Source organism: Lonchura striata, chromosome 9, assembly GCF_050655825.1.
Source record: "Lonchura striata isolate lonStrDom1 chromosome 9, ASM5065582v1, whole genome shotgun sequence".
NCBI classification, from domain to species: domain Eukaryota; kingdom Metazoa; phylum Chordata; class Aves; order Passeriformes; family Estrildidae; genus Lonchura; species Lonchura striata.
The window spans coordinates 21,154,522-21,175,412 of NC_140711.1; the positions used below are offsets into that span (position 1 = coordinate 21,154,522).

At 42.6% G+C, this 20,891-nt stretch overlaps 1 protein-coding gene across 37 annotated transcripts in view; it reads right to left on the reverse strand.

The window, feature by feature from the left end:
• Positions 1 to 20,891, reverse strand: part of LPP (LIM domain containing preferred translocation partner in lipoma) — a 352,923-nt gene that overhangs the window by 48,446 nt on the left and 283,586 nt on the right. For all 37 annotated transcript variants that reach the window (XM_085587199.1, XM_085587213.1, XM_085587195.1 and 34 more), the window contains one exon: positions 9,283 to 9,452. In XM_085587199.1, the coding sequence (XP_085443325.1) occupies positions 9,283 to 9,452 (170 nt within the window). The remainder of the gene's footprint in view (positions 1 to 9,282; positions 9,453 to 20,891) is intronic.

A 20,891-nucleotide genomic window follows, 5' to 3' on the forward strand; every position in this document is an offset into this window, starting at 1 on the left:
ACATAAGAACGGCCACCAGTTTCTCACTGCCTCAGAGAGCTGCGTGGAAGTCTGCTTTGGCAGCTACAGCATCAGGTTGTGTGGAAAACCTCCATGGTGCTTCTGTGTCAAATGTTTGTCAGGAAACAGCAGCCAGGGCAAAGCAGGGACAACGCTGAGCTCATCACTCATTCTCAGCGCTGATCTCATCACTCACTTTCAGCTATCCAGATGCCCCCTGAGTTCCATGCCCACCGATGTGCGTGGTGCCATCCCTGCCTGACCCCCACAGAGGCCTCACAGAGATGGGCACACATCATGGGACCTCACTGACCACATCAAACTCTCTGCTCCTGTGAAGGCTTCTACCTACCACTGCACAATTATCTCTTGTCCCCAGCAAATGCCACAGCATCAGAGTTAAGCTATAATCTGGTTTTCCTTCTGCCCAAAATACCCCACTGGATTATTTATCTCTTCTGTCAATATTGTACTTGGACCATAGCTTTGTAATCAATGCAGATGAGATGAAACAACAGTCTTACAATTTGCTTTGTCCCTACGTGAGTACTAGTCTACATACTCTTAAAATCAAAAAACTTTTTCTCCTGTCACCATTTCCATTTGTTGTACTTTCCTTACACTGCCATAATTTTGGCTTTTTTCTAACCAGAAATCTCCCAAGTCCACTGGGGTTTCTGTGTGCATGATGGCAAGTTTCCCCCACTGCAAACAAACATCACATGCACACAAATCATGTCCTGCAGTGAAGAGCAGAGGCAGACACTAGAGGGAGGATCGACTCAAAGGCTGAGCTTTTGCCAGAGCAAATTCCTTGGAGTGGGGCTTCACCAAGGAGACGGCTCAAGTGGCACGCTGCAAGAGCCTGCTGGGCTCCCTGGCACTCAGGCTTGCAAATCACTGTCTCGACTGAAGGAAGAGGGCATCTGGAATTGAGACTGAGCAAGACAAGATTTTGCTCTTCAAGGCTGCTCAGGGAACCATCCCTGCTAAATCCAAACACACCCATTCCAGGACAGATTCTGCTCTGTTACTCGCAGGTACTGCAGCATGCTTTGCCAGCAGCTCTGCACAGGGGCACTGGTAAAAATAAGCAATACTTAATGGTTTGTTTACTTCAGCGAGTTCCAATTGTTTTATGTCTGGACACTGCAGTGCTTTAACATCACTGCATTAGAAAAGACAGAGCTCCATAATATACAGATCTGATGAAAAAACACACCTAAATTACAGGCCCAATTTCAAATACATTACAGCTTTTTCAGAATAATTGTCTTCAGCAGTTTGAATGGACAAATAACTATGCAGGGTTACAGTAAGCAGTAAGCAGTAGGACTACTTGGAAAGGAACGCTGTCATGGTACCTTCCACCCTCCTGGGTTTTCCAAGAGCCCTCATTCAGCTTTCAGATGCTTGTTCTTATTCCTGTCCAGTCTCTAAACAGCAGTGATTGTAAGAGGGGAAGAAAAGAAAGGTAGCTCCTTCACCTCAAGATCTTGCCAAGCTGAATTGCATATAGGTAGAAAACTTGGGCATGAAAAACCTGAGCTGTACAGTGCAAGATGTGTTTATGGTCCTGGACATGTCATTCAAGCTCAGAACTGGAACAAGTAAGGCTAGAAAAACATCCCTAGGTCTGTGCATGCCTAGACCTTAACCGCTCCTTGAAAAGAGATGTTTGTCCCACGGGTCCTTGAAGGCTTCCTGTAATGGAGAGACATGATCTAAACAATCTGCATTTAAACTTCTCAGGGTCAGATCTGCATCTCCAATATGGAAACAATGCTGTTGCCTTTTCCATAGACTTGCTGTTTACCAAGAAGTTTTTCAAAGGCAAAGACTTTCACTCACTGGCACACCACAGTGAGAGTTTATTGCAGTGGCATCTCCAAATGCTGCTTGGGCAGCAAAGGGTGAAAGCAGCAAGTAGTTCACTGAGGAGGTGGTGAAGAACAGATGAAAGAAAAGAGATGAACACTGTAAACACTGTCTGTAAGTTGCCAATAACTATCTACATTTGACTGCAAATGAGGAAGATATTACAAATATGTTATTCTTGCCTTATAAGCCATTTCTGCTCACTTGCAAAGGCAGTAGGCTTTGGGATACGTTCCATAGGAAAGGCTCAACACACAGCTAAGATCCATTGCTAAATGACTTCACCATCCCCTCTACTGTAGCATGATCCCTAAGTGGATCTATAGCCAGGAACCATAAAATCCCATTAGTCCTACAGAGAGGGAGACTATTTTCTTCCAAAGAATATACAGTTGGTCAGTGGAATTCACCCCGTGAGGCAAGAAATTCACTAAATGGCAGCAGCTGGTCCTTTACAGTATCATCTTTTCAGTCACTAAGAACTCTTCATTTCCCATGGTATAGTTTTTCTAGATGATACATGTCAAATCAATGCTTAGTTCATATAATCAAAATATGAAAAATGCCTCTAATTATAAAAGCACAAGGCAAAGACAACACTACAAGTTGTTATGGCTGCCAACACACACATAGGAGGAAAGATCTGGATTCTAGCAAGCCATCACAAAAATCAAGCAAGCTCGGGTGTGGAGGAGGAGTCATCACAATATGGACACATTTTTAAATAGCAGCCATGAAAAGGAATGAAAAGTGATACATACCTAACAAAACTTTGCACCACCAAGACATCTGTGAATAGTTAATCATCACTTCATGCCCAACCTTCCAACACAAATGTATCTATTAAACTGCTGTCCAGCACTATGGTACTTTTCCAAAAATATCCCACTCATGACACTGTTCTCATTGGTAGCATCAAGTTGCTTTACCTCCACAACTGGTCCATTGCTGGTCTTCCTCTAAAGCAACACTCTAGTCAGCTTTCTGGAAAGTCAATTACACCAAGGTATATTCGTCTCAGAATCCATCACCAAGGTGAGCCCAGTGCAATTCTTGGCAGGGCTCACTCTTATGTCTTCCAAGAACACTATGAATTTTCCTTCTCACAGGCTTGATTTGCAGGCTTCTTGTCCTGTCCTTGTTGGACAGAAAGATGAATTGGCCTTGTATTCTTTAATATGAGCCTCTGGGTCTCTACAGAGGAGCCTCTGTAAAGCGTTACCTCATCATCTCATGGTACACTTTCTCCCCTTTCTTATAATCCCAGTTTAGAAAGGAGGATATTGACCTCTGCTGACTCCCCCACTCACCTACCCCTGCAAAGGAACCTTTTCCCTTGCCTTGTGACAAAATAAGAGGCATGACCCATCCCCTGTAACAGCTGGTAGGCCACTGAAAAAACAGATGCAGTCTTCCAGAGGGTCAGCTAAGTTCAGCTGTCCCAGTTCTGACAGAAGATGCTTCATTGACATATTCTCTCACATGTTTTTGTGCCTCTTAGACCTGGGCTCCTGGAAGCTCCAGGTGCAGCTTATGTAATAGCACGCCATCCTCCTCTATCTGTGCCCTGATTGCACAAGAACATTTACCACTCAAAGTAGTAGAGTTGAACTTATAGCCACTATTCCTCCTCCACCTTCTGTCTCTATTTTTTCTATCAGCTGTTCCTGGCTGGTATCAATAGAAAGGGCTGTTACACTCTTAAGGGATTTACCACTTTTACAAACAATCAGTTTATTAGATGTCACAGATTCCACTTGACATTATGTTTTTTCCATGGAATTACCAACTGGGTGCAGACTAGCAAAATTATCAACGCTAATAATCAGCAGGAATAAAACATGCCTGTGAACAAGACAAAATCTGGACCTGTTTTGTGGCTGCTATGCCCATGGACCACTTCTGCTGAGGGTAAGAAATATCCAGGGCTGAGCCTGCTGCTGCCTGGCACAGCCCAGCTCCATCTCTGTGCCACAGGAGCTGAGCCTTAATGCTTTTCGATCCACGGGTCACAGGTTCAGCTCCCTGCTGCTGATGACTCACACAGGAGCTCCGAACTAAAACTAGCAACACCAGCTTTTTTCTAGGAGAGGATTGAAGAGCAGCATTGATCTCAATGAAATATTTCGAGGGCAGAAAAATTCCACCACGCAAAGAGAGCGTGACTTCTCCTTAGTTTATTTTATATTTTTGTTCCAGTTGTCATTTTGAATTCAAACTCTTTGGAAAGCAGGCATAATAGTCTTAATGATCCCATTGAGCAGTTTAAATTCAAATTGTGGAGCACTTGCAATACCATGCTGGCAGCACTTTCCATAAATTACTCTCAAATTCAATACATTGCTTGACAAAAACAAGAATAAAGGGCTTTTTACTTTAAAAAGAAGAAAACTTGTATCATAAAAAAAAAAAATCTTTAAATTATAGTTTCTCTTTTCTGGTCCAATTTAAATTGTTACATAGTTGCTAAATTAGTGCTGTAATCCCTGCTTACAAATTGCTGAATTATTTTTAAAAATAGATGTAGTTTTACTGCATGGAACAACCTTACACTTTAAACCCTATGTGCTGCAGGAAGCTGCTCTTGCACAGCTTTCAACCAACCACACTCACGTGCACACAGGGTGAGGTTTACAACACCAGTCACACTGAAGCTAATAGCAGTCTCACCAGAGATTTCAATGAGCACAAATTGAGTTAACACTGACATTTTAGAATGATTAGCAAATTTAAGCTTTCCCAGGATGCTCCATGTCAGCAGTGGCCCTTGTTGTACCATTTCTTAAAACATCAGCACTTCTCTTCTGTTCTGTTCTGAACTATCTTCTCCTACTGAACTACAGTCATTGATAGTCCAGGAAGTTACAAGATTGTAAGAGGAAAAAAACCCTCTAAGATATACCCTTTTCTGCTCACAAAACAAGTAATTGGGGAGGGGGGGAGAAGTCAAAAAAAAAGAAAAAAGGTGGAGCACTATGATCCCAAGTTCAAAGCTGGGTAACAGCAATAATCAGGGCAAGACTCCTGTGCATAATTCTTCTTCCTTCAAGCACTTCCTCAGCTTCAATACTATGGAAAGATGAACTTCACCTGCAAAAAATCCATGTAAGGGATCTTTGGGGATGGGTTTAAGATATTGTCCTCAATATCTCACAGCACTCAGCAGAAATATAAAACCTTGATCCCTGGGTCTCCACAGGGCTCTGCAGAACATACCCACCATATCCCCTGCTCTAGCTTGACAGAAATGAGAGGTTCTTTCTTCTCCTTCAATCAATTTTTCATCATTTCTAGCCCATCACTTCTCTGAAGTCTTTCATCTGACCCTGGCTATTTCTGCTTTCTTGTACCCTTCCCAGTCCCACCATGGTCCTCTTCTCAGGTGGGTCACATTGACTTGGACACAACAGAAGAAACCCTGAGAGGCCAGGAGCATCAACAAGATACTCTCTGAATTAACTGCAGGAGCTCAGCCTCCCAGCCCTCATCTCAGAATGCAAATCTCCATCTGCCAACAGCCAGACTGTCAGGAGAGGGGAGAAAGAATGGAGGAAAATTTCCACATCCTGGAGAAAGTTATCTGGACATCAAAGAACATCCCATTCACAAAACAGCGGCATCATTCTTGCCAGACTGGTGTGTCTGGTTAACCTTGTGCTCAGTCCTTATGATAACACAGTATTTGGACAGCAGACAGCTGGCACTGCTCAGCATCTTGCTCTTCAGTCTTTTATAACAACAGTTCCACTGATATTACGCTTAGCCTTTTCCCTGCTCTCAGTCCAGTGTTAAAATCTCTTCAACTACTTAGAGGAAGCAAACCAAATGTTGTTTTGTCAGTAATTTGCCCTGTAAGGGAGGGGGGAAATATACTGTTAACATACTGCAGACACAGCGTTCATCACGTGCGCAGCAGTGCACTGGTTAGACTGGAAACTCTATGAGGGTATTTCAAATGTTAACTTGACTGTCATCATGACTGGGAAACATCTGTCTCCTATTAACACTTTAGATTTTACAGTTGCTTTTAGTTCAGCAGAAGAGTCTTAATGGAGAAGACTGGTACTCTTTTAGAAATAACATCAATAATGAAAGAATCCTTGGACGCAGAGCAAAACCAGCAAACACATTGGCAACAGAACTCACTGCACTCAAAAGATGTAACAGGAAATGATAGTGACAGGCTTTTGGGTGGGAGGATTTTTGTGTGAAAGAAATTAACTCTGGTACTCAAATTCCTATTAAGAAAAATATTTCTTTTCGAACAGGTGATTGATTTCCTTAGATGTTAATTCAGACTTTTGGGGAATTTCATCTTACTTGGATCACTGGTAAATAAAACCAGAAACAAAAACAACAAAGAAAACCCCTTCTGCAGGCTATTTAGGCTTGGTACTGACTAACCAGTAATTAAATACAGCTCTTCACAGAAATCTTAATTATGGCTTCACTACACCACAGCTAAGAAGAGTCACACAACAAACTGAGAAGATTAGCCAATTCTAATTGTTGAAAAACATTTATTTTTATTTTTGTGCATAGTTTTTGTGTGCATAAGGCCACAAGTCACACCAGCGAATTATTAAAAAATAATCAAAGGCTTCAAGAATTTATATATCACAAATAGGCCAGTGTTACAAGGGAAGTATTAGTTTATTTTCTTTATATAAATTAAGCCTCTATGACTTGCATAAGAGCTCAAGAGTTTTTGACTTGGGAAAATAGTGATGTCTGCTAGAAATCAGTGTGTATTAGGTAGACCAGAAACAAGTTTCACTGAGTTACTCGCTCTGAGAATCCTGTTTTCTCAGCTGGCCACTGCCATGAATTAGCCATGCAGTCACATCTGCTGCACCTTCCATGGGAATTCAGGTCCAGAGGAATCTGAGTCAAGGACTTTAGTCCCACTTATTTTCTACAGATCTAGGATTCCTAATATCCTAGCTATATTCTGATAGAGGGACCTTGGGAAACAAAAAATACCCCACCCACCTTCAAAAACTAGACACACAAAAAAAAACCCCAAAACCAATCAACCAACCAACCAAAAAGAAAGAGGAAAAAACCCCAAACCAAAACAAAAATATTCAGAGGCCGCAATTCAGCAGAATCTGGCTAGACAAGCTAGATTTTGAGCAGGTCATTAACTCTCAGAGTTCAGGATAACTGCATCACACATCTAAAAGCATCTAAAGACAAACACAGTCAGACTGTGTCTCATCAATTTAAGGGCCTCATTCATCTGCAAGAACAACTTGCAAGCCTAGCTCAAAGCCTCGGTGTACTTAGGCATTCATTATCCTACTGAAGCCAATGCAGGCTTCATTCCACTGAAAAATCAATGAGACATATGCTCTAGGACACAAATTCCTCAGGCCTAAAGCCAGTGGATGGCAGAAGCCTAGAGCCCTTATAGATCTGGCTTTCTACACAGCAGAGTCCCGAGCCTTCTGAAAGACAGTGAGACGTAGGCTCCCAACACTTATTTCTTCCACATTTATAGTTTAATATGTGCTTGGGTTTTTGATTTTTTTCTTTACTGCATCAGACTGCCAGCTTCCTTCCCATTTTTCACTCACAGTACCAGCTGCCCAGATACATATATGTAGTAGCCCCCTCAGCATTGCCATCCTTTCCCCTGCATGTGCAGCAGCAGATGGATCCAGACGTGTTTTGGGTTAACTCCATAACCATGTTTTTCTGGACTGCATGGATAAACATTTAAAGGCCCCTTCTGGTTATATAAAAGGAAGCTATTAAACGTTTACTCTTTCCTCTGTACTCAGAGCTGCAAAGCTGTATCACAGAACATACAAACGCAGATGCAACCAGGCAATTATCGTTCCTTTATCCCTTAAATAGATAGAAGATAAATTTGAAAGAAAATGAGGAACAGAATCCTTCTCCCTTTCCTTTTTTATCCTTTTATCTCCCAATGTAGGAAGTTTACTGAACCCTTGCCAACAATTCACTCAGGCTAATGAAGTGTATAAGTAATGGGATTAAACAATCTTAAACCATTACTACAGTGGCTAATGCAGATGTTTTCCCAAACTAAAGCAGATGAGTGGTGTAGAATGCGTGCTTGATTTAAAAAAGAAGAAAAGAAAGTATCAATCTGCAAGCAGATGAAGTCAATTCCAGCCTGAAGTCAATGAAATGTTTAATTCTAGTTACATAAAGTTGCTCCAATTATATTATGAATGCACCTTCCTAAAGTCTTCAGTGCTTTGCACGTGGTTAAACTTGCCACAAAATGAAACTTAAATTTTTTATGGCACAATCATTTTAGTGCAAACAAAAATAGAAATTATTTAAAAGGTACATATTTCACCAAAAGATCATTTAGCTTTTAAAATCAATTTAACAAGGCCCATCTATCACTGCCATTGTAAACAAGACACAAGCCTCCCTTTTTATATTCAATATTTCAGCAACAATCTCACTGTGAAGGCTCTGTAGAAATCGAGAGAACAATGAGATATTGGTGGTATTTTCAGAAATATTATCCTATCATTGCTCTAATTATAACTGGAATGACAGAAATGTAATGAAAAATATCAGTTTTTACTTTCAGAAGTGTAAATCCAATTCTGGAAGGGTATTAGGTCCAATGTTTGTAAGAACTCAAAACTGGAAGTTTAAAGAAAGATCTGTCAGTGTTTTAAGAATGTTCCAGTGCTTTTCTTACTTTAAGTTACAAGGATAATCCTTAGAAACTGGATGCTAAGGTCAGACCAAGGTAAAGCCTCAGGCACATTATGGGATGTTTATTTAATTTGCACCTGTGCAACTGGTTCCAGCTACTTGTTATGGGAGTCTGTCAAAATGTGCAGCTCCTCAAGAGCAACTGTTAATTGTTTGCTTTAAGACCTTGTTGGAGGCATGAAATGAAATTTTAGGGTTAATGTAAGCTTCAAAAGATATCTAATCCAAAGACCCTTAGTTCAGTAGAAAGTCTTCCATCAAGCAAGGCAAAAGTCTTGATTTTAGAAGTTTTAGTGCTTTCTTGCGTCCCACCTCCTTAATCTTATTGGGCACCACAGTCCAGTCTGTAACCATTTTGGTATCAGGTTTCTCAACACAGAAAGCTGAGAACCACACTACTGCTAAAAAATGACTGCATAGTCTGCTCCTTACAGAGATGAAACAATCACAAAACCCAGCTCTTTCTCCTGCTGTGTCCACTTCATTTCAGAGGGAAGTCAGACCAGAAAATGTAACTCACCCAGTAAGCTGAAAAGACCAGAGTTCTTCTGAAGACCATAAAAAAACTTGTTGCTCATGGTACTGCCACAGGGTTGTCAGATTTTAACTGTAAGGTAACTCCACAGCAATGAAAGAAATAAATGTTTCCCATGTCTGTGCATTAAAATCAGGGCATGAAGAGGAATGGGTACTCACAATGTAGCAGGGTTCACAGTAGGCTTTCTTCTCCACGGCATAGAAAGGCTGTCCCCTCAGCTTGCTCTTGCACGTTATGCAGGTGAAACACTTCACGTGGAAGACTTGGTCCATGGCTGTGCAACCGGTGCCTTCTCCAACAACATTCTCCCCACAGCGGGCACAGCGTCCTGTCACCAGAGGGAAAGGACAAGAGTCAAAGCAAGCCCATCGTCCCAGCTGCACAGAGGGTCCCTCCATTTGCCCATGGCTGGTGAGGGGGATGTAGCAGCTCAGTCCACAGAAAAACAGTTTGTGCTACTGCTGGCAAAGATCCAGTGCCACTGGAAGGCACTCTGGTGCTGGTCCACATGAAAAGATCTATAAATGATTGAAATTGGCTCCCAAGACAGCACTCATGTCAGTCATGCTGCTGCAAGCCAGCAATCATTGTAAGGATCTTGAGCTTCAGCTCAGCTATCACCTAACTCAGCTATATGGTCATCCTCAGCTCCTCAGTTAGATGGGATAAACCAAGGCCTTAAGCCTTGCTTCTACATGAAAGGATTTTGTCATAGGAGGCCTCATAAAGCTATCTGGTGGCAGCTCAATTTAAAGAGAAGTTTTTGCTTGTATCGCTTAAACCTCTTTCAATGAAGCAAATTACTTTTTTTTTTCCTCTTCAAAGATTAATACAGATTAAGATATTCTGTCTATTTTAAAGCACAGAAACTATTCCTAAAGAAACTGATGTGTGGGTATTTTATTCTTCCCATCCTTCAAGAAAGGTGTATCAGGAACTGCTGGTAAAGACTCTAAGTACAGACATGTCTTAAGAGCTCTGTCTTTTTCTGAAAAAGGTCTTTAATGTCAGACACAAATGCATAATAAAAAGCCTGTAGACATGCACATACAAAAGGCTTGTTGCCTTTTTCAGATTGTTGCTAAAGATGCTATGTGGCAGATAGTTTTAAAGTGAAGACAAGATTTCCTTAGCTCATGGGAAAGACATTTACCTAGGGAAGACTGTGATGCAGAGATGATGGAAGAGGTGGGTAGAAGGCACACCTTAGCCATTTTTCTCTGCCATTTGGGCTCTAGAAAATGGAGATAGCCCATTAAGTTCTGATGTACTTACATAACAATTGATGTAGAAAATGAAAGGCCTTAAGGACGAGGTCAGCCACATTACACAGGAGAACCCCACCAAAGGTAATAGAGTAACTATGATCTGGGGCATTGCCCCACTCAAAATTGTACTCCCCAGTTTAAGAATAACTGGTGATACCAGCCTTGGGACCCTGCACTTCTTGAAGACTTCATGGGTGGAGTGGTGTGGTCAGTGAGGGTGGGAAGGGAAGAAAGAGCTGAGGTACAAGCTGAGTTCAGTATAGAATTATTAATAAAGACATATAGAAATAATATGTACCTGATAATAATTACATAATCCAGTGATGATACAATGCTCTCTCACACCATGGTCTGTTTATTGCATGGTCTTTTAATGCAAATACTGCACAACTTATACAAGTTAGACTTGTCTTGTCATCTCAAGAGCAAGACTGCAGCCCTTCACTGTACACTGACAATGTCCCCACAGTCATGACTTCTTTCCTGCCTGTCCCACACTCCAACAAGCTACATTCAGGGAACAAAGCATGTAAGCTACTTTTGGATCCCTCAGGATGTGGCAGGATGATATATATACACATTTGAGATATATTCGGAAAGCTTGGAAAAGAATCCAGATCATTATGATTTGCTACAATGGCATAGCTGTAGCTGCCTTTATACAGGACAGACAGTTCCTGGCTCAAACAGCTCCCAGAATGATCAGTGTGGAGGGATAACTCACCAGAAGAATCTAGACAAGTCTGGAATTCCCCCAAATGGAATTAATAATGATGTATTTAAACTTAACTTTCCTTAGCATTTGTTATTAGGGTTTTGATTGTCACTGTTGTGCTTTAATCACTCCACTGTAACACTTCTAAAGAGGACTCCTTTCTTATGAACAGAAAAGGAATTCAGGTTTCCCAGCATGGTAGTAAGGCTACAGAGCATGGGGGAAGAATGGAAAAAACCATGAGGGCTAGGAAGAAAAAAATCCAAACCCACTGGAGAGAACCACAGGAGCGAGCACTGCACTGAGAAGGAGGCAGAAGACACCTCCTGGGTACCACAGGAGAGCCCTGCTGAGCCCTGCGTGTGGACAGCACAGAGCTGCTCCAGGGCCTTCTCCAAACATCTCGTGTAGCTGGGCTGTAACACGAAGAGACGTCTGGGGAGCAGTTAATATCTCTATATATAAAACATGAAATTGAAAGCCATTAGTGTATTACTTTACACAGTGTTTTTCCAGAGGGAATATTCCGCTGAAGAATTTATTTTCCCTAGTGTGCCATTCTGTGATCATCCGGTATTATTTTTATGAGGCATTTGGACATGGAATAATGTAGTGTCTATGCAAACACTTCTCAGCTTTCTTTGTTAACATCTGAGCAGAACATGTGGGAATCCTTTCAACTCCTCCTTCTCTTCTAACACACATAATTTAGCCAGCTCTTGTGTGCTTCAGCATTTATCTTCCTCTTTGACCAAGGCATCTCTCCATATGCTGAAGAAGCTGTCTACATGGAGACCATACTTCTGGCTGCACTTGTATCAGGAGACCTGGGTCTGTTTCCTAATTCAAATACATACTCCTGTAATCTGTTGCTCAGTGCCTTTGTACTTCTGTGCCCTCTTTGAGCAAAGGGAATAAAGACATCTTCTCTGCCTCCCAAAGGTGGCCTGAGGCTACATTCCCCCATGGCTCTGAGGTATTCCCCAACTACACTGCTGGTGCTCACGTACAAACCAAAGAGTAGCACAACCTGAGTCTTGGCCAACTTCTCCCCTTTAAGTTCATTTCCTGAGGCTTTCCTTCCTCTTTCTGGGTTTTTCCACAGAAGATTCCCACTGTGGCAGTGACAGACTTAACCTGTCTACATTTATAAGAAGTTCAGTTTCTGCTATTGAGTACACAGACAGAAATACTCCTATAAACTCTCACACTGGACAGCTTAAAGAAAGCTTCCTTTTTTATAAGTTTATATGCAAATTATAACACTGTGGCCTTGAGCAAACCACGTTCTTCATGAGACATGGCCACTCCAGTGAGAATCAAAACACATGTTCTGTGCCTAGCAACTGTCCCAACTGTCTCACTCACCCAAAAGGTAAAAGCAAATAAGCCAATATATTCAAATTTGGGAGCTTACAGTTGGGTGGCTGGATCCACTTAAAGGCACATGGGCAAATACACACCGATCTGGTTTGCAGCAATGTGATCACTGGAAACTGCACCTTGTGCAAACCTTGGTGCAATCTGGGAACTCACAAGGCTTCTGCAAAAACCTGTCTCTTCTCCCAACTCCTGCAACTCGCTCAAATGTAGTTGAAAATGGCTATTAGTTTCAAGTGTTGGTGAAGGAGGAACTGACAAGCAGACAGGCACATGCACACAGGCAGGGCGATTGCACAAGCCTCATTTCCTTAGAAAACCAGAAAAACCCCACTAAAAACAATGTATCTACCATTATGTCTGATAAAAACAAAACAAAGGTCTGCTTTTCCTCTGTGCCAGTTACCAACGGCGAAGGTATTTGTGGTTGGGCTCACCACAATTAAGTGCCCACACATGTTCCCCATTTTAATATTTTCACACTGTCTCAAATAACCCAGTCCGTTGTGTGCAGAATACCCATGAGTGAACGCAGAACAAGTTGCACTGCTTATTGGGAAAGAAGTAGCAAAGGCAAAGTTTGCAAGACTCAAGAACAAACAGATTGCACAAAAAAGATTACACAAATAATCTAAGAGAAAAATAGCAGGCAGCGTATTACAGTAGAAACACAGAACAACGTGACCCATTTGCTTTCCACAAACAGCATTTAAAAGGTAGCTTAAAGACAAAGAACAAAATTAGCACTAAACTGCATGAAGATGAAAAACTATGTCATTTCAACATTCTTCTTTTGCCCCTTCAGCCCTTTTTAGATCCTTTTTCAAGATCATTTCAGCAAAACTAGAAGGCAATAGTTGGCAGCAAGCCTGGGAGACCGGAGTCCTCTATTTTTGCATGGAAGAGGTTCGTAACCTTGGCCGTGCTGTGACCTTCCTTCAGCCCAGCCTGGCTGCCACATGGTGGTCTTACCTTGGGGGGATGTACAGAAGTGCCTGCAGAGGCTTCCCTGCTGAAAATGCCATCGTTAGTGAGTGGATTACACAGAAACACTTCAGCAGCTGAAAGGACACATCAGCTACTACACTCTATTCTGAAACTTCCCCAGTTACTCTCTTCTGTTGTGTAAAATTTTGAAATATTGTGAATCTGAAGGAAGAGGGGGAAGGGAGGAGAGGAGCTCATATTGCACAGGATGCCATGTTCTAACTTCTTGTTATCTCATTACTCCTATTACATGGTTTTCACTTATAACACCACAGATCCTGGCTGCTCAGATTATAGAACAGATCCATTCTGCTGGGTATTGGGACAACACAGAATTCAAAGAAGGGCACAACTGCAGGAGTTTACAACCTAATCTAATACAAGCAATAACAACCAGGTAGTGATAGGAATAGAAGGAAACAATCAGACAAAACCAGTCAGCAAGGGAAGCTGTGGTCTTAGCACTCTAAATGTTTTACTGTTGACAAGGAGTCTGTAGACAGCACAGCAAAGGAAAAGGTTAAGGAAGAATTTGAAAGAGGACCCGGAGGGAGTTTAAAGGAAGTTTAATGGAATGCTTCTGAAGAAAGGACAAAGACAACACAAAAGAGAATGTAAGTGCTTGAAGGTTGAACATAGACAACTTCAGATGGGAAGGATGAGTTGATATGTCACTAGAGAATACTAGAGGAAGAAGGGTGGAAATAGGTCATTACAGGTCACACAGGTAAAGACATGAAGCTTCTGTTTGATATGAGGCAGAAATGAAACCAGAGGAAAGATGTTTAGGAGTTTGATTTGATTATCCTTGTGGGCCCCTTCCGACTTAGGATATTCTATGACTCTACGGCTAAGAGGCAAAAATTATCTGGCCTAAGTTAGAAGCCAGAGAGTTATTTCTGCAGCTAGTTGAACATGAATAGAGAGAAACTGAATTTTTTAAAAAGGATGTTGCAGAGATTCAAGGTCACTGGAGCTTGGATGCAGGTTTTAACTGTGAAAATGAATAGGAAAGGCCATAATCTGAGCTGTTACTCAGCAAAGTTCTTAAGATTTGGCCAGAAACTGGGCACAATCTGGAGATGAAGAATTAGGCACAGGTTGTCCAACTTATCTGGAACATGCATCACTTTTAAATGTCAGATTAGGAACATGAGCAAATGGGACAAACATCCACCAGTGAAGATGGATGATAGGTACATGTCAAACTAATCCTTATGGCAGTAATATTCTGATAGCAATCATAATGGACCCAAGGATAAAGGCAATGTAACTCCACACAGGTGGCTTGAGATGCTCTTGTTTGCACATCCAGGGACTTGAGTAGCCTTTCTAGGCTACAGCATTATATTTCTGTCATATCTACTTAGACATTAAGCCATTGGCAGCACCACTGTGATGTACAGTGCCTAACACAGACAATTCAGGCAGTAACTACAGATGCCAAGAGCTGAGAAAGGAGAGAGAAAATGTGCAAACCTCTCCACAAAAGGCTTAAATTCATGAATTCAAAGCATGCATTCTATGTAGAGAAGAGATAGGGGATAATTTTCTGATAAAAGCATCAAAGTAGGGAGGTTCTGCATTTGCTGAAACATGGGGAAAAAACGTTGATATCTCAAAAAATTCTGCATGATGGAAAAAACTGTTTCCCATCTAACTGTACTGTGGGAATACACCACAAGGTCATATCCTCGGTGCCTATCAATTACACAATTTCCCTTGATCAGCTAAGTGTATTCCCCAGCTCTCACTGCAGCCCTGATACACAATGCAAGAAAGAACTAAAAAATACAGCACAATGCCTTTGCAAAATGGCACCAAGAACACTTTGAAAATAGATAAATACATTGAACAAAATATCTCACTAAAAGTTCCCCTAGCAGCCTCAAGACACACAGTATTTCCGCTGCATTATTTTTCTAATCATCTCTGTTTAAAGTTTGCCAGCGAATGCATTTTAGAGATTCATGACACATTCTGCTTTTGGATGGCTTTGAATCAGCTGGCAGTAAATGTGGAAAAATCATTATTCCTAATGAAGAAATATTGATGACAAAACAGCATTTCGAGGACAACGCTGACCATAGTCAACAATGTAACAAGACTTTCCCCTCTCTCCCTCCTCTTTCCTAGTGACTTTTATCCAAGGGTTTTCAAGCATTTCCCAAGCACATGGGATTCCTCAGGACACCTATGTCAGACAGGCACAATTACTCCATTTTAAGGGGATGCAGGAGCAGAAATTGATTATTAGGATAACAGTGTAACAGGAGATCTTAACTCCCAGTTTCAGAGCTTCGGCAATTCTGAAGTACCCTACAAGGTCCTGCGTTCTTTGATTCATCCAGCAAATAGGGAATATTCAAAGGGAATAGAAGAGGGATCTCTGATCCACAAGGGATGGCTTATGTCCTTCTACAGTGCGTGGGAGGTATGTGCCTAACTGATTATGCTAGACACAAATGTGTTGATCATATTTGTCCCAGAGTGATTCTGACATTTTGGCACTCAGGGCACTGCAATAATGGTACAGAGGGAAACCCAGAGGCATTTTGTACATTTTGTAGAAAACTGTTATTTAGCTCATCTTACTATTGTTTTCCTTACCTACTCTTTTCTTACTTTTGAACTCAAGACTTTTCACTGAGTGGGAATCCCTTGGCAATGGTTTATTGTGCCAGGATCCAAGCTTGAAGTGTCACCATTTGACAGTAGCAGGCTGTAGGCATCAATTGTCTTACACAGCCTTTGGACATGAGACAGATCAATCCTAATTCCCCCTTCTTCAGCAGACGTCAGAAAACACAATCTTTCACAGTAAACACAGATTCATGCTGCAATGTGTGCCTGAAACACTTCATAAATTAAATTCAAGGCCATGATTTAATTACTGTGTCCTGGTTATTCTGCTTTAACTGTGTTGCACTTGACTCCAGATGTACAGGTCCCTGCAGTGACCTACTTGTCACTTGTACTGTACAGCACTGTGCAGTAGTTGCACTCTTGTGTTGTTTGCATCCCTTTCCTCCAACCACAATACAATTTCATATTCTCACTTTGCTTGGCTGTAAAAACCTGACACATTCTCAGTATGCCCCGGAGGTCCCACTCCACATCACAGAGCAAATGCATTGCAACTGTGCAGGTTCACTCTGCCAACACTTTACCTTCTCAAACATTTCTTCATGCTGCTCATCACAAGATTACTATCCCAGCTGATCTCCAGGCCTCACAGTGAACCTTTCCAACACCCCAAGGAAGGCAGAGGACTGTTAGGACACCCAGCATGCAGGCAGGTAACTTGAGACCCACACAGGTTAAATAACCCTCCAAGGGTCATACAAGAAGTTTATGATGGAGCCAGGAACTTAAACCATATCTTTCTTCTCAATCACAGTCTGGTTTCTTTAACCACAAGGCCATCTCTGAAAAGACTTGATGGTAAGAAGGGCCTGTGGCATAAAAACTCCATTTCAGAGGGAGCTCCCAGCACCAATCTTGCTAAAATCCCTCCCACAGGAGATGGAATTTGCTACTTGTGTGGACCATGGCATCATACTCTGGCAGTCTGGTTGAGCCACATAGCAACTGAACACACAGAGTTCTATGCCTCTGCTACTATCCTCTCTTTATTGACAGAGAAAGAAAGGCTCTGCTTCATTCAACGCCTGTGTGGTGGTGATCCTTTACCCATCTACATCCCCCTCTCCTCAACATCCTGGGACACAAGAGACAATACAGCTTGTTTCTCATTTAAAGCAGATTACAATGAGAGGTACCTCCTGAAATTATTGCAGCCACAATGTAGTACAATCTTACTGCTTCGAAGGCAGCACCAATTCTCTCTACGGCATTATTGATAGATACTTGTTAAACCTGTTCCCAAAAACCTCCAGCAACAGAGATTTCACCAAGCACTTGGACAAAAAATCTCAGCAGGTACCTAACTGTACCACTAGTGAGCCTTTCTGCCATCCAACCACAATGCCCCTCCCAGCAAGCCAAGGCAATGCCTGCTCACTCCATTCATGATGGCCATGAGGAAAGCGGACAGGCTCGGGTGTAAGCTGCAAGGACAGACTGGAAGATGCTCCCCCTCGCAGGCTGGTGTGTCCCGGAGCCCCACACATCGCTGTGGTGCCAGTCCCCAGGCTGGATGATGTGCAGTGAGTGTGCCAGCCCAGTGGGGGTCAGTGATGCTCTACAATATTTAAGGTCCCAGACACCTTTTTTTGCAAGCAAGCTTTGAATTTTTTTTTTTTTCCTCCTGTTGTTGTTGTTACATCGTGTCAACTTTTTGGCACGTGTTTTACCATGTGCGAACGGCTTGAAATAGAACTCCGCTTACATCTGGAGACAAAAAAAAAAAAAAAAAAAAAAAAAAAAAAAAAAAAATTAAAAAAAAAAAGAGGGTGAGAAAGAGAGTAGGAGAGAGGAAACATTCCTCCCTTTGCTAACCGATCAAGGAAATGCAAGGGAGAGAGTAAAATGTAGTCTATTTCCTTTAGAAATGTTTCCTTTAATGCCGATGAAAGCTGCCAGATGACGGAGGCTGCGGCTGTACATCCCCGAGGAGCCGGCTCGGCGAGCAGAGGACGAAGGCGCTGCTGGCAGCTCCGCAGGCGCGGGGGCAATTCCTCCCGCAGCCCCTGCGACCACCCGGCTCTGCAGCACGGCAAACACAGCCCCGGCCCCGGCCGTGTGCCGGCGCTCCTGCTTCCCCTCCCCACCGCTCCCAGCCCGGCCCGAGCCGGGCACCGCCATGCTAAAGAGGTAGCTTCAAGTTGCAAGTGTAGAGCTGGGTTGAAAGAAGTAATATTTCATAATTATTCGTTTTAATTAAACGTGTTCGTGTTTGGGGGTAAGACTTTCAAAGCACTAATTTGTACAAAAAAAAAAAAAAAGAAAAAAACCAAAAAAACTCGGCCAATAAATGCTCAACTAAGGACTGCAATAATATCATTTGGTACTAAAATAATTAAAAAAAAAAAAAAAGCATACTTTCACAGAAGTCTCCCACATTCCTGCACCGTTACTCCTCTCTGATTGCATGTAGTAAGTTCAAAAAGCAAGACACATAAAAACCTTTTTTTTCAAATAAGTATCAAGCAAAAATTATAAAGGCTATAAGAAAGTGGGCCTTTTCCATGTTTTAAAAAGCTGAGAAACCTCTTATTTTATTCTACTTCCATAGGAAAATTAAGACTTTTTAAAGCAAAAATGACTCTTTTCCTTGGAACACATCACTAATACTGAAATCTTATTTTTTAGTGAGATGTTACCAGTATGTGGCATCCAGGGAACAACCTCAGCAGCACTCTTACTAAAGTCCTGGCAAAGGTGAGGCTACCAGCCAAGTCCTAGTGGGGCTGTCAGGAAATCTCTCTCTGGGCAATTTATCCCAAAGCTGATTCTGTGGGGTTTACCCCTCTTAGGAAGGGAAAAACAAAGCAAAGGGGAACAGTTGCTGGCTGAGCTGTAGATGAGACAAATTTTGGCAGTTTTGGTGATCCCAACAGCAACAACCACTGAGCCACTCCCCTTGCACTCACACTTGCAAAGACATATTGTATGATAAACCCTGGACAGTGAAACCACCAAATATATTACAGCACACAAGGTGAGCCAACCATGCTTGTATGAATCTCCTGTAGGGAAAGGAAGGCAGGATACCAGGCAGGAATCACTCCTCCTCCCACCCTCATCAGGGGCCAAGGGCAGAGGAGCTGAACTATCCCCTGTCCCACTGGGCTCATTCTCTAATGCTGCACCAAATTTCAGGATACTCTTTTGGAAAGTCACAAAATCAATACCTTGTCATTACAGGGGGGTGCCAGTGGCAGCAGCCTCAGGCAGCAGCTATGTGGGGCAGCTCTGCCCAGCCTGTCTGGGTCCTTTGGCAGGTACATGAGTGTGCTGCCCCAGCCTGGTCCCTCCCCAGCCCAGGAGAGCACTAGAGAGCACTGCTAGAGCAGTGGAGGGTGATTTCAGGGGCTGCTGCACCTGACCCTGTCCCTAAGCAGTGGCTGTAACACAGAGCAGGGCTGGAGGCCAGACGAGCTGCTCTCCTCAGAGGCTTGGTGCTCACTGTGCAATGGTTCATGCAGCTTCTCCCAGCCACTCCTGCAGCTGGGGAGGACCAGCGACTGACTGTCCACAGGCTCACGCTGCTGCTCAGCACAAGCACACCTTAAATAGATCAAATTCTCCTGAGCTTTCAGCTTTCTTACAGAGCTGAACCAAGAGTGCAGTCAGAAGGGACCAGCTCTGAGAAGGGACTCACACTGATACAGACAGCAGCCTTCATGTCTAGGTCAAAAAAGGAGCTGTCTTTTACCACATTCCCAAAGGACTGTGGTTGGGTTTGCCATTTCCAGCATGAAAGCAGGCTCAAGGAGCCCAAGCAATGGGGCACAGCTCTGTGATGTTAGGTGCAGGACAAACACAGAGCAAACAATGTCCCCTGTCCCAAAGACCTTCATCTGCAATTGTGTCCATGTTGCACAAGGGCACTTCAAACCACTTCTGTCCCCCTGCCCAACCAATCCATTCCATAAACCCAGGATAGGCACCATCAGTGTGTTAAACAGACTCAAGCCCAGCCAAAAATCACATTCATGGCTGGGTATGAATGACTCAATTCACTCTTCCACAGCCCAACTGTGCTCCAGCTGGTATTCCGCAGCTTGTCTCTGCCTCGTGGCATCACTGGGAAGGGGTGCCATGAATTGATTTTTACCAAAGGCTCTTTTCAGTGGTGAAAATGAAATTGCCTGAGTAATGGCAAGGTTTTGAGTCAGAGATGCTTCTTGTATCATTGGCTCTGGCCTACCAACCTGGAATGCCTCCTGCATGCTTGCCTGAGGAAAAACATCTGACAAAATCCAAAACACAAGGAGGGAACCTATCTCCCCACTGCCAAAAGTGAAAGAGGAAAAACAAAAAAAAAAGTGAAGAAAGGCTGGATCTGACAAAGAGTAGTGTCCTGAACAAATGGCAGATCTCACAGACCCAACAACATTGAGGCCTGAGGTTTTCAAAGGTGTCTGGATGCATTAGAAGATGTCATACCAAATTTCAACCAACACCTCATTTATTTCAGGTCTTTTGAAAACCCAGCCTTTCACAATCCGGCACCCGCCCAAAGCTTCCTTGCTGTTTTGAAACATGCACTGTCTGTGTGTTGACAGCAGCCCTGCCATAAATCACATCCCTCAGGCACTGGAAACCACCTCACCTGTATGCTGAGCATCCACTCTTCCTTGCAATGAATTCCATCACTCCGAACTTCTCAGTAGCTGGAATCAAGTAATGCTTTTTTTTTTTTTTTTAAATTTTTTTTTTTTTCCCATTAAAAAAACCTACTAGACAGAGGTTTCCTTCTTCACCCCAAAATCTGAGACTTTTCCAACCA